The sequence below is a fragment of the Mixophyes fleayi genome, chromosome 9 (assembly GCF_038048845.1).
Source record: "Mixophyes fleayi isolate aMixFle1 chromosome 9, aMixFle1.hap1, whole genome shotgun sequence".
In the NCBI taxonomy this organism is placed as follows: Eukaryota; Metazoa; Chordata; class Amphibia; order Anura; family Limnodynastidae; genus Mixophyes; species Mixophyes fleayi.
This window is the reverse complement of record NC_134410.1, coordinates 18,762,879-18,778,386: the sequence shown is the minus strand read 5'-3', so window position 1 is coordinate 18,778,386 and position 15,508 is coordinate 18,762,879. Positions and strand designations below refer to the sequence as shown.

General features: G+C 37.9%; 2 protein-coding genes across 2 annotated transcripts; both read right to left on the bottom strand.

The window, feature by feature from the left end:
• Positions 1-204: 204 nt before the first annotated feature.
• On the bottom strand, positions 205-1,152 carry LOC142101505 (olfactory receptor 8G17-like). The gene has a single exon (XM_075185960.1). It carries the CDS (start codon positions 1,150-1,152, stop codon positions 205-207), a length of 948 nt encoding a protein of 315 aa, XP_075042061.1.
• An 8,919-nt stretch (positions 1,153-10,071) lies between these two features.
• Positions 10,072-11,013, bottom strand: LOC142101504 (olfactory receptor 8D1-like). The gene has a single exon (XM_075185959.1). The coding sequence runs from the start codon at positions 11,011-11,013 to the stop codon at positions 10,072-10,074; it is 942 nt and encodes a 313-aa protein (XP_075042060.1).
• Positions 11,014-15,508: the final 4,495 nt, after the last annotated feature.

The following is a 15,508-nucleotide window of genomic DNA, read 5'->3' as shown; positions in this document are numbered from 1 at the left end:
AACAAAACAGTATTGATTTTTAGACTTATTATTCCCCCGATGCTTTTGTAATACCAGGACAAATCACAGTATTTATTGAATAAACATGAATAAATATGTACATCAGCAATGTTACAGGTCTTTCATACAATGCTCCTTTAATATAATACATAACAGATACAATAGGTCGTTGACATTATATTATATATTACATTAAATAATTCTTTATTTCATGATTTTACACATTATCAGCTTCCACCTCACAGCTGACATAACATCTCTATTTTTTAAACTATAAATCAGCGGGTTTAACAGAGGAACTGCAGCTGTATTTAAAAGAGAGAAAAGTTTCTTTGTGTTCAATGTGTCATCTGATGTCGGTGTTAAGTACTGAGAGACAAGTGTCACATACAGAAGGATGACTACTGAGAGGTGAGATGAGCAGGTGTAGAAGGCTTTTCGTTTCCCACTGTCTGAATGGATTCTCAATATGGCAAAAATAATGAAAATGTAAGAGATGAAGGTAAGAAGAAAAGGTATTAGAGTTATAACAAAAATCCCTTGAATAAGGAAAACAATCTCCAAAACGGAGGTGTCATTGCAGGTAATTTTCATCAGAGGTATCATGTCACAGAAGAAATGGTTGATCTCATTAGAGGTGTAGCATGAGAACCCTGTGAAGATCACAATAGAGGCAATAACTTGTACAAATCCCATCACATAACAGCTAGTAAGCAGTATAGCACAATTTCTATGGTTCATGATCATGTGATAGCGTAATGGTTTACAGATGGCAACATATCTATCATAGCTCATTGCAGTCAGGATTAAAAGTTCATGACCTAGTAAAGATGCAAAAAAATACATTTGCGTTATGCATGCGTGGTACGAAACAGTGTTATCACCAGCTATGAAGATGAGAAGGACCTTATGCAAAGTGATATTGGTAGAAGACAAGTCCACAATCGACAGGTTGCCTAAGAAGAAGTACATAGGAGTGTGGAGATGATGATCTAAGAAGATAACTAGAAGAATGGTCATGTTTCCACCAAGTGTGAGGAGATAAATGAGTAGGACCAGAAGAAAGATAGGAGCCTGAAGCTCTGGGACATCTGTGATCCCTTTAATAATAAAATATGTAATTACGGTCTGATTTGTAGGACTTGAAAACATGACCAACAACTTTTATCTGTAACAGAGAAATCATATTTGAAATTAAGTTTTGTTTTAATACTTAATATTGCACTTGCAAAACAAAGCGCAAATATTACATTTAAGCACACATTTGTTTAAAAAACATGTCTAAGCTATTCCAAAAGGATTAATGTCGATCTGTCGCTGAAACAATATCTATCTTACCTGACCCAGGTTCCAGCATGCAGGTGTGTTGAACCCTCCACTTAAACACAGCCGCATTATCGTCATTGAGTCCTGGCCATGTGTTTAGGGTTGACCCCATGTGTTTGCCTCTGCAACCGTTGCACTGAATTTCTTTGTATTTGGCAGAGGATCATAACATGACACCGTAATGGTGCGTGCACCTGCATTTCTGCTATTTAAAGCACCTGACTGAGCAAGGTATATGTTTTTAACATTTGCTGTTGGAACTCCATTGTCTCTTATACAATACTGCTAATCTTGACCTCAGCTATTGTTTTCAGCTACTGCTGTCTTGATCTGCTTTCTGGATCAGTGGACAGGACATGTTTCCCAAGTCCAGGACAATTTTTGAAGTTTTTGCCTGTGTCTTACTGGTGTCTCCTGTGAATAGATTATATGTGTGTCCTTTAACTAAGCAGTGATACATGGGATTGTTACCGTGTGGGGCTACAAAGCAGTCCCCATCTACCAATCAGGCGAGCTCAGGGAGGACAGAAACCTCCCGTGGAGCAGAAGGGCAAAAGCTTGGCTCGAGGGATGACTTTCAATAGATCGCAGCGAGGGAGCTGCTCTGCTAAAAAAAGACTGGTTTGGCTGCAAGCACTGAGTTTTCAGACATCACAGTCATCACTCCCTTCTGGCTTTTAGGAAGCGGTGGGTAGTGACTTATTACACTGGCCCCACACAGTTCTAAATGAGTATGGGAAGATCGCCCAAGGCAAGCAATTTTATTTTTTTTACTATCTTTCAGATTCACGGTGCTCTATGTGCAGCAGGGTACAAACCACCCCAGACAAGGTTGGTTGTTTAACCCTCACTTATACACATATCAGAAAGGGCCCAAGGGTGTGGATCACTTTATCACGCCACCCCGTTAGCAAACCAGTTAGGTGGCTATGAATATCACCTAGGTCTTTAAAGCATCAGGTGAATCAGGGATTAGAGACCCCAGCGCTAGACTGGCGAGCAATATATTTATTTTTAATATTTTTAATATTATTTCAGTAGCTTATTAGAGGCTAGTAAGAGGCTCTCTCCACAGGGTCTCCATAACATTTCTCCATGTTCACTGCTGAAGTGCTGCCAGGGAAAACTTGCTGCTCATTGCTGATCTATGTGACTTATAACAGGTTTGTCACTTGCAGGGCCATATTTAAACATTTGTACTTTATTGTGACAAAAGTAATGGCTCTCTAAGCTCCTCTAATTACTTACACACACCTGAAATGCATTTTATCTCTCTTATTCACATTACTTACAAAAAATGAATACCCAATTCAGTTTGTCAAAGAAAGACCACACTTCTATCCATATTAAATAAATCCCACAAACATTGAAAATATTGTCCATTAGGAGTCCATATTTTTCTTAAATGTAATCCCAGTGATGTGTGACTTGCTCACCCCATAAAAGCCACTTCTTCCTTTTTGGTGAAAATTGCAGTAACTAAGTTAAAGAATCCTAAGGGTATATTTACTAAACTGCGGGTTTGAAAAAGTGAGATGTTGCCTATAGTAACCAATCAGATTCTAGCTGTCATTTTGTAGAACGTGCTAAAAAAATGACAGCTAGAATCTGATTTTTTGCATCTCCACCTTTTCAAACCCGCAGTTTAGGAAATATACCACCTAATCTTAATATTTCTGCTAATAAATTCATATCGACACTGAACTCTATGGAAATGATTCCACATTCCTGGGATTCTATTGACACATGGACATTACTTCCAAGTTATGTCTCACACTCTCAGGAAGGGGTATAATGCGGCAAGGCAAAAGCCATCCAAAGGCAAATTAGTATGTGCCCCCAGTTCTTAGAAACAGCTATTTCATTATAACACATGGAAACCGCTTGTTTTTGTTTAAAAAAATGTACTATATAAACTTTCTAACCCACTAAATGTCATCTGATATATTTACTTTGTTTCATTAACTAACAAATATATTTATTAGGTTTTGATCAGCATCAAACACCTCAACTAATAGTAACATAGATATTTTAATTTCTTTAATCAACCAAAAAATCAATACCCCAGTTTGATATAACTGAATCCCCCCTTGAAGTTTTTGATATGCCACATCTTATGCTCTTAATGCCAATTGGTCTATAATCTCACTGCAGAGGAAATATATTACTGATTGGCCCCCGTAAGCCTTCTCTTTACATATTACTAATGACCTTACCTTCTTGTAAGCCACAAAACTGGCTTTTAAATACATCCCAGTAAATAATGTCCAAGGATGTAATGCATGTATAGTAATCTGTATTATAAGAAATGTAACATTATGCTTCCTCTGAATCTGAAAGAAGTATTGAATTTACCATGAATAAATCCATAGCCATGCTTATCTACATTAAATAAAATAGATAATAATAAAACACTTTTTTGAAAAATAATATTATATAGTTGATAGAGTTATATTTCACCTCCACAGGCAGTGTACTCAGTCTGTACAGAGCTAATCTGATAATAGCTGTGTCTTATAAAGTCCTGAATGTTGCACAAGCCCCATGAGTTCCGCACAATCTAGATTTCCACACAATCCAATAGCTTCAAAGTCACAAGAAGCCTCTGTAGACCGACATTTTATTTATATATCATTTTTTTCAATGACTAAAAAATAATCTGCTAGGTATGCACTCACACCATTGTCAATAATTCACTTAATTGCACATAACAACAAAGGTATTTGATTCATGATAGCAATGCTGCATTTTCACTGGCCATAAAATGTTCCTGTGCATGGAAATATATATTCATTAGCAGAATAATTCATCTCATTGACTGTGTTTATATGCCTGGTGGATATATAGTATGTTTTATATACATCTTTAATTAATCTCCTGAGTATTATTTTGTTTGAACTGCAATGGTCCCATGCGACTCTAGTTAGCAATTAAATATCAGGTAAAACATAAACATTTAGACTACGCGTTGTGTTCCACTGAGCAGAAATGTGTACGGTACAATAAATATAATTTAGACCGTTTATATGGGCCCCACTCCTCCTCAAAAAGTAATATTTAATTGGTCACTCCCTTATTTCATTTTAACCACAATCCTCATAGGCATTAGGAGAGAGGTGCACCCACATAACAATCAATTGACCAAAAAGAAATAAAGAGCAGAAAATGTGTATTTTGGGGGCACTCAAAGGTCCAAACAAAATAAAATACACTTTCAAGCTTTATTGATATACATTAAAATAGTCTCAGTTAATCCCATTAATTTCCGTTATAGATATGGATCAAAATTTATTAGCGAAATATTAAAAGGGGTAAAATTAATGAAAAATTTAAAGATGTCTATAACTGTACAGCGGTAAACACGCAAAAATAATTTGGACTTGTGCAGTCGCTTTCCCCCTGGCCCAATATTCCAAGTGCTGTTGGACCGTAGCTTCCTCTAGGCCACCTGAGCAAGCAATGGAACAGGCACAGAAACAGATGAAACAGACTGCTCAGGCTCCCTGGAAGAAGCAGGTGCCACAAGGGCTAGTGGCATGGCTGTTAAATGATTCAATGCGCCATGAATCGGTGTCAGTTTGTTGCATATCTGATCCATTTTTCCATGCACATTAGTGCTGTTATCATTCATTAGTTGGAACAATTTTTGTGACATGGACCTATTTGCAGTTACCATTTTAATGGGTGTCCTTGGCAGGGGTTCATATTCTCCCTCACCGGGATCCTTTTCATGTACAGCTCACATAATGGAAGAAAAAACAAACATTAAAGTCATGTATGTTTTAGTCCAGAATATCCAACTATTAGCATCATATAAGTAGATTAGTTTACCAGTAAACTTCTTTACACACATTAATAAATTCACATGTGAAATGTAAACTCTTTTTTCAGGTGTGTCTATGTGGGTTCATTTAGAGTAAAACAAAAGCACCAAATAGTTTGACAATATGCATAAAGTGCAAAATTAATATATTTGCCTTGATGTCAATTTTACATATGCATCCATTTAATTTAGTTATTCTCCAAGAGACCAGCACAGATAATACATAGTAAACTTGATTATCCAATAGGCTGACTTGGCTGCAATCTAGGCTGTAGGCGGGTGGTGTTTAAAAATAGTAAATATCCTTTTTAAAAGGCAGGTGGAGATGTTTTTTGAGAAGACGTGGCGTGAAAATGCCCCTAATTGTGTAGGTATGGTCTACTATTCTGAAGGAGTTTCTGGCACTCCATTAGAGACAAACATGTATCCGACATTTTACGTATGATCTTGAAGGGAACCGCAACTTAAATACCTATGTCCACATGTGTCCTGCGAGCCAATCAGTGAGTAGATTGTTGAAAAGTCTCATTCACTTGCAAACATACAACCTGCTAGTTTTCCTAGCATGGAGTTTAGGACCCTGACTAAGGTCATGAACCATTTTTTGGGCTCTACCCCACAGTACGTCCACAATGTAGACAAGAATGCAACCTATAGGGTTGCAAAAGTATATTTGAGGCACAGAGTTGTCAGCAGGTGCACTGTTGCGCAGCTTCAGCACCGCTGGAGTGAGCTACACAGGAAACAGCTGCAGGTCCATGCGGAAGACTGCGGAAAATTCGGAGGGACATCGCCAGGCATAAGTTCATGATTAGAAATACATACTGTGGCTGGATCACTTATAAATAGAGATTCTCGGGCTCGGTTTTCTGAAAACTAAAAATAACTCAGACTTCATGGGGCTAGCTTGCCCCCTGCAAAGCTGTGTTCAACACTGTATAAAACAGCACTGGTTTGTACTGAAATGTATCTTTATTATTCCATCTGACCTGATCACTGGTACATTAAACCAGTGTGAACTGTCCTTGTTCGGACTACAGGAGCTAAATAATCATCTCTTGCTTCAAAGACCTGCTTGACAACTTCTTCCATGCTGAAATCCCTGTGACCTACAGATTAGACCCAACTCTAATCCGTTTCTGGCTGTTTCTGAGGTTTGCACCCAGCTTTCCGGTTCCACCACTCTGCCGCTACCCAGCAGCGCTGGCCAGTGTGATAGGCCAGGGGGGATCCATCCACAGCAACCCTGATCCATAGGAAGAGGTCAGGGGTACCAGGCCAGGTACACCAGCAACAGGATATACTAACAGTGACAGTGACCCAGAGAGGAACGGGATTTTGGATGTCGTTAAGGAGTCCAGTGGTGGCAGCAGCGTAAACCCCTCCTACTGCGGTTAGAGGGTGCATGTAGGATAAACAAAGGGAATGGTGGCAAAGTAAGCCCAGCCAGTTCCCATCAGCAACAGACAGGGTGGCATAGGCGGTCCATCCTGTCACAAATTTATATGATTATAGTTTAATCTCGCCAATGTAGCTATATCCTAGTGTAGAAGAGAAAGTATTGAAGATATTAATTTGGCTTGTAATACCCTTCATTGTACAAAGTACAAGGCCTGCTACATAATAGCAATGTGGCAGCATAATGATTTCATGTGTGATGGCATTCACTTTAGGATTTGTAATTTTAATTAAAACTCCTAGGTCAAGTTCACATGCAAGTTGTGTAGAGGTGTTTTTGTTTGGGCAATGGTGGAATAATGCTCCATGTGTGGTGTTTAAGAATTCAAATGAAAACTTAAAAATCTATCTATCGCAGGGGCAAAAGCAGGATTTGTAGAGGGGGGTTTCCACACCACGCTGCCAGTGGGTATGCCCAGCATGCATGGGGGCGTGGCTATAATTTTATACAGTGCTTGGCTGCTCTCCAACTCTTCCTATCCCCATAATATACATGGGCAATGCTGCGTGCACTACTGTTAGGTCTCCCTTTTTAAGCAGAGCTGTGTGAAGCGGGAGCAAAGTCCAGCCACCTCAATTATACAGTGCTGCAGGCTTGAAGGGGGGTTTCCAGGCACTTCTTCCCCCTCGGTTTGCCTATGTATCTTCTATCTATCTATCTATCTATCTATCTATCTATCTATCTATCTATTTATCTCATATCTATTTATCTATCTATCTACAGAACGCCTCCATTGCTATCGCCAACACGAGGCGATGGAGGAGACGAGGGAGGAGGCAAATGGGGAGGCCAGGGAAGAGTCAGCAGGACGAACCCCATGAGAACCAATAGGAGGAGGCAGGGAATCCATGCCAGGCCCCTGAAGAAGAACGTAAGTAACGTGATGTTATAATCTAGTGGTATATTTTAATGTGTTTTTTTTGCATAAAAATATTGGCCTCATAATAATTAATGTATTTGCTAAATCTGCATTTGCCTAGGCAAATATTGCTATTAAACATGTGTATGGCTTAATAGGCCTAATAATTGTTTGCCCTTAAGTAAAGCAACCTCCCACAATACATCTGTACGTGCCTCCACAATGCCGTCATCTGGCCTGATTAATGTAGTTATTACATTAGTTACCTACTAATGTAGTACCTCAGAACTGTGTAAAGCTAGATAAATATGTGACCAATCTGCACCCATACAGCAAAAATACAACATACCAAAGTTGTTGTTCTATTTTATCTTTACCCATACAGCAAAAATATGTTTATAACATAAAATAATGTTGTGATGTTAAAACATACTATTGAAATTTTCTTCAGGTGCAGAGCCAACAGCCCCCTGCACATGCTCATTAATACATTTGAAAGAAAACAAAAACAAATTAAAAAATATCTTAATTAAAAAATAAAAAATAATTTATTACATTTATGATTATTTTGATTCAAAAGTTTGTTGCTTATAAAACCTTTACGTGTGTTTTATATTAGCTAAGTAAATGTGTAATAATTATACATATTTGTTATTAAAGGATGTTATAAAGGAATTATTGTTATCATAGTTTAGTGCAGATTGATGAGGTGATGCAGTGAAAGAGTTAATATAATGTAATCATCAGGAAACATTAGCCATTAAGAGCAACAAGGTCATTTAGGGCAAATGAGATTCACATATGTGCGTTCAGATGTGAATTAGGTGTAAATGTGCATGCACTGAAAAACTGTGCAATTGCACCAAAGTCACTTAGAAAAGCAAAAAAAAACAAATGCTCTTATATGCGATATACATCACGTAAGTGATTTACTGCCTAACTCACATCAGAACACATCCCTCAGATACGCATTGACTTGAATACGGGCGCATGCATACACCAGTTACATGCATTGTTTTTTTAAAACGCAAGTTGCATATGAAAATGAATCATGTCCTATATAGTCATTTGGTACAAGAAAAGTAAAAAATTATGAGTCTGAATCGTCCAGATTGTAAATGCCGAAACGTGCTGTATTATTCTTAAAATCACAATGTGCATGCCCAGAAACTAACCATATACCAGAGAATGCAGCAATGTCCAAATCATCTTCGAGCACAAAGGACCCCTACTACAGCCCACTATGCCATGGTCGAGAACACACAGCAGCGCCCGATTTTCAAGGTTGGGACATCTCAAAAGTACTGAAGTACTGTTGTATCATTTGCACCAGCTACAGCTCTGGTCTAAGTGCCGCTTACTAGTGATAACGGATGTGTATACATGCTAGAGCATGTGTTTGCAACCAGGAGCAGCTGTAAAAATGTATTTTAGGTACAACAGACATTGATAATATCCTAATAAATGTATTATATGGGGTAAAAAAACAATAAAAACCTTTTTTCATTTTTCAATGTTTTGTCATTAATGACTATAATATTAGCAGGTTACAATCATTGAATAATTTTTTTTAATGTGCGTTCTTTTGTGACTTGATATAACGCATTGGACGTATCCTGCGGTATCTTGTCTGTTAGAACAGAGCTGACCTGATCCATGTTCATCAATAGTCACATCTTTGGATTCGCTCCTCGTTGAATACCCGATGTACGTGCATTTCTTAATAAACACACATTATGTTTGTTTTACGCTTCTTGATGAATGAGGCCTCATGTGCATAAATATTTGTGTTATCAATGTGATATTAAATAAACTGTTCATTTAAACCTGAGTGTTCAACTCAACCATATCTACATATATAAAACCATTAATTCTCTGATAATATTTTTTTTTTAATTAATGTAACATGAAATCTGCGAAGAAATTGTGAAATTGAAATAATAATTCCCACGGGTGCATCTCAACGGTCCAGCAAAGTCATTGCTGGTTCCGGTACAGAAGTGTGTAGAGTGTCAAAGTAAAAAGAAATAACTAGATAGTGCTCAATGTGTTACTTCAAAAAGCTGGTGTTAAATCATAAAAACACTCAAACGCTTTATTGCGTAAAATAGAGAATATCTCTCATCTGTGTAGTATTTAAGTAAAATAAAATGAAACAACCATCATCATCATTATTTATTTAGAAATATCCTAAGTAATTATTTAACATTTTACTGCAAATGAAAAAGTAATTTTTTTTAGGTTTTGGCTAAACAAATATTAATACTATTATAATATATTATTATAAACTATTGCTCTGGTAAAATTCCATTGCCAATAAAGATACTATATATTTATACATATGTATTCTTTAATTTTAGATTATTGGTAAATTAAGGTATTAATCCTAGTATAATATCTATGAACTAAAAATTATAAAAAGGTCTCATCTGTATAAAATCATTAATATAATTTATTTTATTTACCATGCAGGTGGAGTTAATGTTGATGAGTTTCCAAGCTATAACATACAGAGTGGTAAAAGGCACAATTGTAAGACTAATATTCCAATTACATTTTCCCCAGTATTTGGAAATACATTATTGTTTTGGAGTAAGGGTTTAATTATCCCTTTAAATGTCTAAGTAACTTCAGTCTTCGCCTTAGAGCTGTCTTGACATCTTTATTTTTCAAGCTGTAAATCAGGGGGTTGAGCATGGGAACAGCTGCTGTGTTAAACAGAGAGAACAGTTTGTTGTAATCTAAATTTTCCAAAGTAGTTGGTCTCAGATATTGAAGGACCAATGTTGTGTAAAGAAGGATGACGACTGTGAAATGTGAGGAACAAGTGTAGAAAGCTTTATGTCTGCCAGTGTTAGAATGGATGTTTAGTATAGAAAAAATAATGAATATGTAAGGGATAGAGGTGAAAATGAATGACAACAAAAAGTGGATAAGCCCACTAATAAAAATGACATGAGTGATAAAGGATGTGTCAGTGCAGGAGAGTTTTATTAGAGGCAAAAGGTCACAGAAAAAGTGGTTTATTTCCTGGGATTTATAACAAGATACTCTTGACAAAATAACAACATGAGGCATTGCTTCAAAAACACCCAAAGCCCAACAGGCAACAGCTAACAGAGCACAAAACCTATAGTTCATGATCACGTGATAACATAAGGGGCTACAAATTGCCACATATCGATCGTAACTCATGGCTGTCAGCACTAATAACTCATCTCCAGTTAACACTGCAAACATGTACATTTGTGTCATGCAGGCCAGGAATGAAATGGTTTTATCCTGTGATATTAGACTAGCAAGGACCTTATGTAGTGTGATGGTGGCTGAAGAAATATCCAGGATGGATAAGTTGGCCAGAAAGAAGTACATGGGACTGTGAAGATGGTGGTCCAAGCAGATTAGCAGAAGAATGGTCATGTTACCACCAAGAGTTGTGAGATAAATTAATAAAACCAGAAATGAGATCGGAACCTGAAGTTCTGGATCATCTGAGATTCCTTTGATGATAAAATAGGTCACCTTGGTCTGATCTGTAAAATTCATATATGCAGATAAATGTCTGACATCTGCAAGATAATGTATATAAATTACCTGTGAAAGAAAATAAAATGAACCTTTATCTTAAAAAGCATGAACATAACAAATTCACGTTTTTATTCAACTTTGCTCTAAATTCAAACAGATGAATATAATACACTTAGCTTTTTTAAATAAAAATGACATACCCACTGTTTCCTGTAGTTGCAGCATACTTTGACCAACAATTCTGATCGATGTTTTTATTAATCTGCAAATGACTCAGGAGAAAAGGACTCTAAAGATTAACAATACTCAACAGACTAATTATGGAAAACTGTCTTATTATATTAATTAAGTAATAATCATATCTCAATCCTTCTAATCTATGATATTTGTGTAACATCATTAATGTACACAGCCATTAAACTGCAGAACAAGAACTTGGAGATTTATTATTAGATATAATATAATATAATATAATAGGAATATTTGAACAACTTACTTTATATTACAGTTAAGCCCCCATTTTACAATCCCTGTTTTTTTTCTCACTTTAATGGAATTTAAACTTTTTTTCAGTGCCACTTTATTCTCTAATGACAAGAGAGGCCATAAGCCAAATGCACTTAAACACACATGGTTTGTGCCAGTGTCATTGACTTAAGTCTCCTGCTTTCCGCAGCCAATAATATCCACAGGGTGGGCTTTAGGTTTCACTTTCCAGCTCCATTTTCTGCAGCGCCCCTCCCCTTCCCTGCCCCCTCCTTACAGTTACATTCCTCTTCTCCATGCTCATGTACAGCTGTTCCAAGCACAGTCAGTGGGACCATCTCCCACCCTGCCACACATATACTTGTTATGTGAAACCCCACTTCACAGTTGCCCCATCCCATGCCCCTCATCATCAACCCCCCCATGGGCTACTGGCCCCTTCCTCTACCTACCCCCAAATCAGACACCATGCCCTCTTCCCTTCAGCCCCTACCCTGATTCTCAACTGCCCCCCCTCACCATCAATAGGAAGCCCCTTTACCCAGTCGCCCCATGCTCCAGATTTCTCTGGTTTCTCGCCCCTGCCCCTTGTTTTTTTGGCACCTGCGCGCACTGCCCCTGTGCGCTCCGGGCAGCCCATCCTCTGTGACTGTGCTTCCATAAATTATAAGAGCTCTCATTGCCGGGTTCTAACATGTCTCCCATTTCAGATTCTCAGGATCTTTACAGCGGATCATGTGGAGCAGAGCCGAGTACCATCGCCATTCCATGTGACATATGGGAGCAAGGGGATCTCTTGGACGTGGGACCAACAATTGGTTCCTGGTGACACGCATGCTGCATTTTCTCGACACAACACGACAGATATGATAGTTGATTTATGGCTCTCCACACGCTGCCTATGATCAGCATAGTCTGTTGAGGCTATTACACGCTTAATTATCTTGGCTGGATACCAACGAACCTCAATAAGCACACAGCTGCGCAGTTGGAGGCCCAAGGTGATGACAGGGTTCAGTAGACTATTACATCCCTGATTATGGTTATGGTTGAGGCTTATAGCTCATACCTCTCCAGTCAAAATGTGTTTTTTTGCCTTTAATGTCTATAACTATAGCTCTGTACCTCCATGCAATCATCGCTAAAGGGTTAGTTTCATAATTGATTGCCTTGTGTGCAGGCATTTTGGTTTTCAGTATTTAATTTCTGGCCAATAATAGACATTTTTCTTAAGTATATTTCATAGATGACACCTACCTTATATGGTACAAGGTTGTGGGTGCAATTAATATCTTTTGTTTACAGAAAGGGAAGTGGTAGGTAATAATTAATGCAAGAGGCGGGTACTCCTATCGCCTGAATGTGATTAACAAGTTCCTGATGATCAGATCATACAAGTTGTGGGATCTTCTTTCCGCCCCCGTTTCGACAGCTCATTTATTGTCTTTTTCGGTATATCTCTCTTGACTGTGGATACTTTACTGCAACTGCACAGCTTTTATTCGGTATTGGTATGCGGCGCAGATGGGAGGATGGCTAGTTTCCTGGGGCTACCCAGCTCTCAGGGACTTGCTGAATATGTGAAATAAATATTCATAGCTCAGATATTAATTTGTGTCTTACTTTTAGCAGACTCTTTATCATCAATCAATCTATGAGCAAATAAACATAATCCATAGCTCCCTTGCTGGTGCTGTATGGTGCGTAAGACACAGTTGGCTCAAGCTGGTGTGATACAAATTTGTCCATTATTTTAACTTGTTTCAATACAGAAACTCACGGCTATCCCACAAGTTAGATCTTTAATCAGTGACGTGATTCCCATTAATTAACTTACACTGATTTGTAATTTGGAGTCATGCTTATCTCAGTTTTGCTTGCCCTACACTGATTTACATTTTAAGGCTACATTAGGACATACATTCTAGACGAATTCTACAACATGGGATCAATTTGATTAGTAGGTGGGAGAGCACTGCAGTCAGCGACTAGATCATACCGTGCTCTCTCTGATTGGCCACATGTCACTATCCTTTTTGAAGTAACCTGGATGTTGGTCCTTTTGTGAGGTGGATCCCTTGACCTGCTTTGTTTGGGAACACCATTGTGAATCCGGAAGGGGAGTATTTACTCTGATGCCAGATTTTGCACCGGCCAATCGTAAAGGATTATATCCTGGGACCAGTGGTGTAATTGCAATTAGATATTACACTGTTTGTGTTTGTATTAGTTGTTAGCTGATTCGCATTGCTCTCTCTGCCACCATTTTGTTTAAATCCAATGCACTTTACAAACTTTGCTACCTTTGCTGGAATGCTATATTCATGGGGCTACTGGGTTACTATGGGTTCAAATTACTGAAGATGAATGTCTAGATTTTCCCTCATTGTACAATTATATGACTGCATTCAGGCTCTTTAGCTCGTGCACCACTTGTCTGTTCTTCTACTTTTAGAAAGCTATTCTGTTCACTGTGACTATAAGTACAGTGAAAATTAACTGTACAAATAATATTACTACTATACACATTTTGCATCTGGGGGTTGGGTATAACTATTGGATTCATAGATGAATTTAGTGCAGCGATATATGCCGTCTGACTACAGGTCAGAGGTCTCAAAAAGATCATTTAGATAACAGACGTTGGGTTTCCATTGACTTAAATACAGACACAACGATATGTACAGACACCTTAGCTACCAAGTGGGAGGCTTTTAGTCCACAGGGTGATGTAACATATTTGGTTATATTTGGTAGATATTTCTCCACTGACTCATTGTGATGCACTTTTAAGCAGTACATTGAGTCTATCGGCTTCAACCTCTGGCACCATTTTGATTAGGTTTGGGGGAATTTTTTTTTATTGAAAATCAAATTAAAAAAGCAATAGCAATCGGCCATCAGCCATTCCAAAACCAGAATTTCATCAAACTAATGTATTCATACACTTCTAGGTGGTGGAGCCCGACTCTACCCCATTTTGGCTCATTAGTTGCGCAGTATTGCTAGTTGAACCTCCCTGTTAAGGGAGAGTGCCCATCCGCCAACCAAATGTAACATAGTAACATAGCTGATGAGGTCGAAAAAAGACACCAGTCCATCAAGTTTAACCTATTTTGGATCTCCTGCGATCCTGCACTTATATTTGAAATTGATCCAGAGTAAGCAACCGCCAATCTGTTTTAATTGTGAAAATCCCCCCAGACTCAATATTGCAGTCCTATTATTACCCTATATCCACTACTATCCTTCATTTTAATTAACGGTCGTATCCTTGGATACACTTCTCTGCTAAAAATTTGTTTAACCCTTTCTTGAACATATATGTGTCATTATGGCGGCTGATTGACATGTTTTTCCAAGGTATGAGACTAGCCTGGGGGGTGCAGATGTCCCCCTGTCCTCAGCCCAACCAGCCCCAGAATGCAATAGAAACATTAAAAACCACAAAAGTGACACATGTGATAAAGATAGTCCCCTTACTTGCAGGAAAAGTGGGATCATAAATAAGGTGTATCCATCTTATTGCAGGAATAGCATCTGTTCTACTACTTTATATATGCAGCAAAGAAATTAATTTGCACCTCAAAATAACATAAAATAAACCTGTGCATACAATCACATTGCATCTATTTAACTTGATTTTAGCACAATCAATTCTGTATTAATTGAGCAATCTCTGTAGACAAGAACAATCTCCCGCGTACCTGCTCAGGCATCTTTTGTCTGCGTTACTCTGTCAGTGCTAAGCTTTATAAATATACAGCCTGAGCTCTCCTGGCCATAGCTCAACTCTTAATATTTTCAAAACTTTCAAAATTATTTATACAGTCTAAGGAAAAGTTTCAATACTTCCTTAGCTGCCTAATTAGTTTATATTTATTATATAAGAAAGTATAAAAATTATTAAAATTATGCTAACTTAGCTACAGAATTACACAATATCAATAATAAGCTATCATTTGTATTCTCTTTTCTTGCTTTTAGATAACCAAGGGCTGAGCCCAAGGGCATTTAATCACCAAGA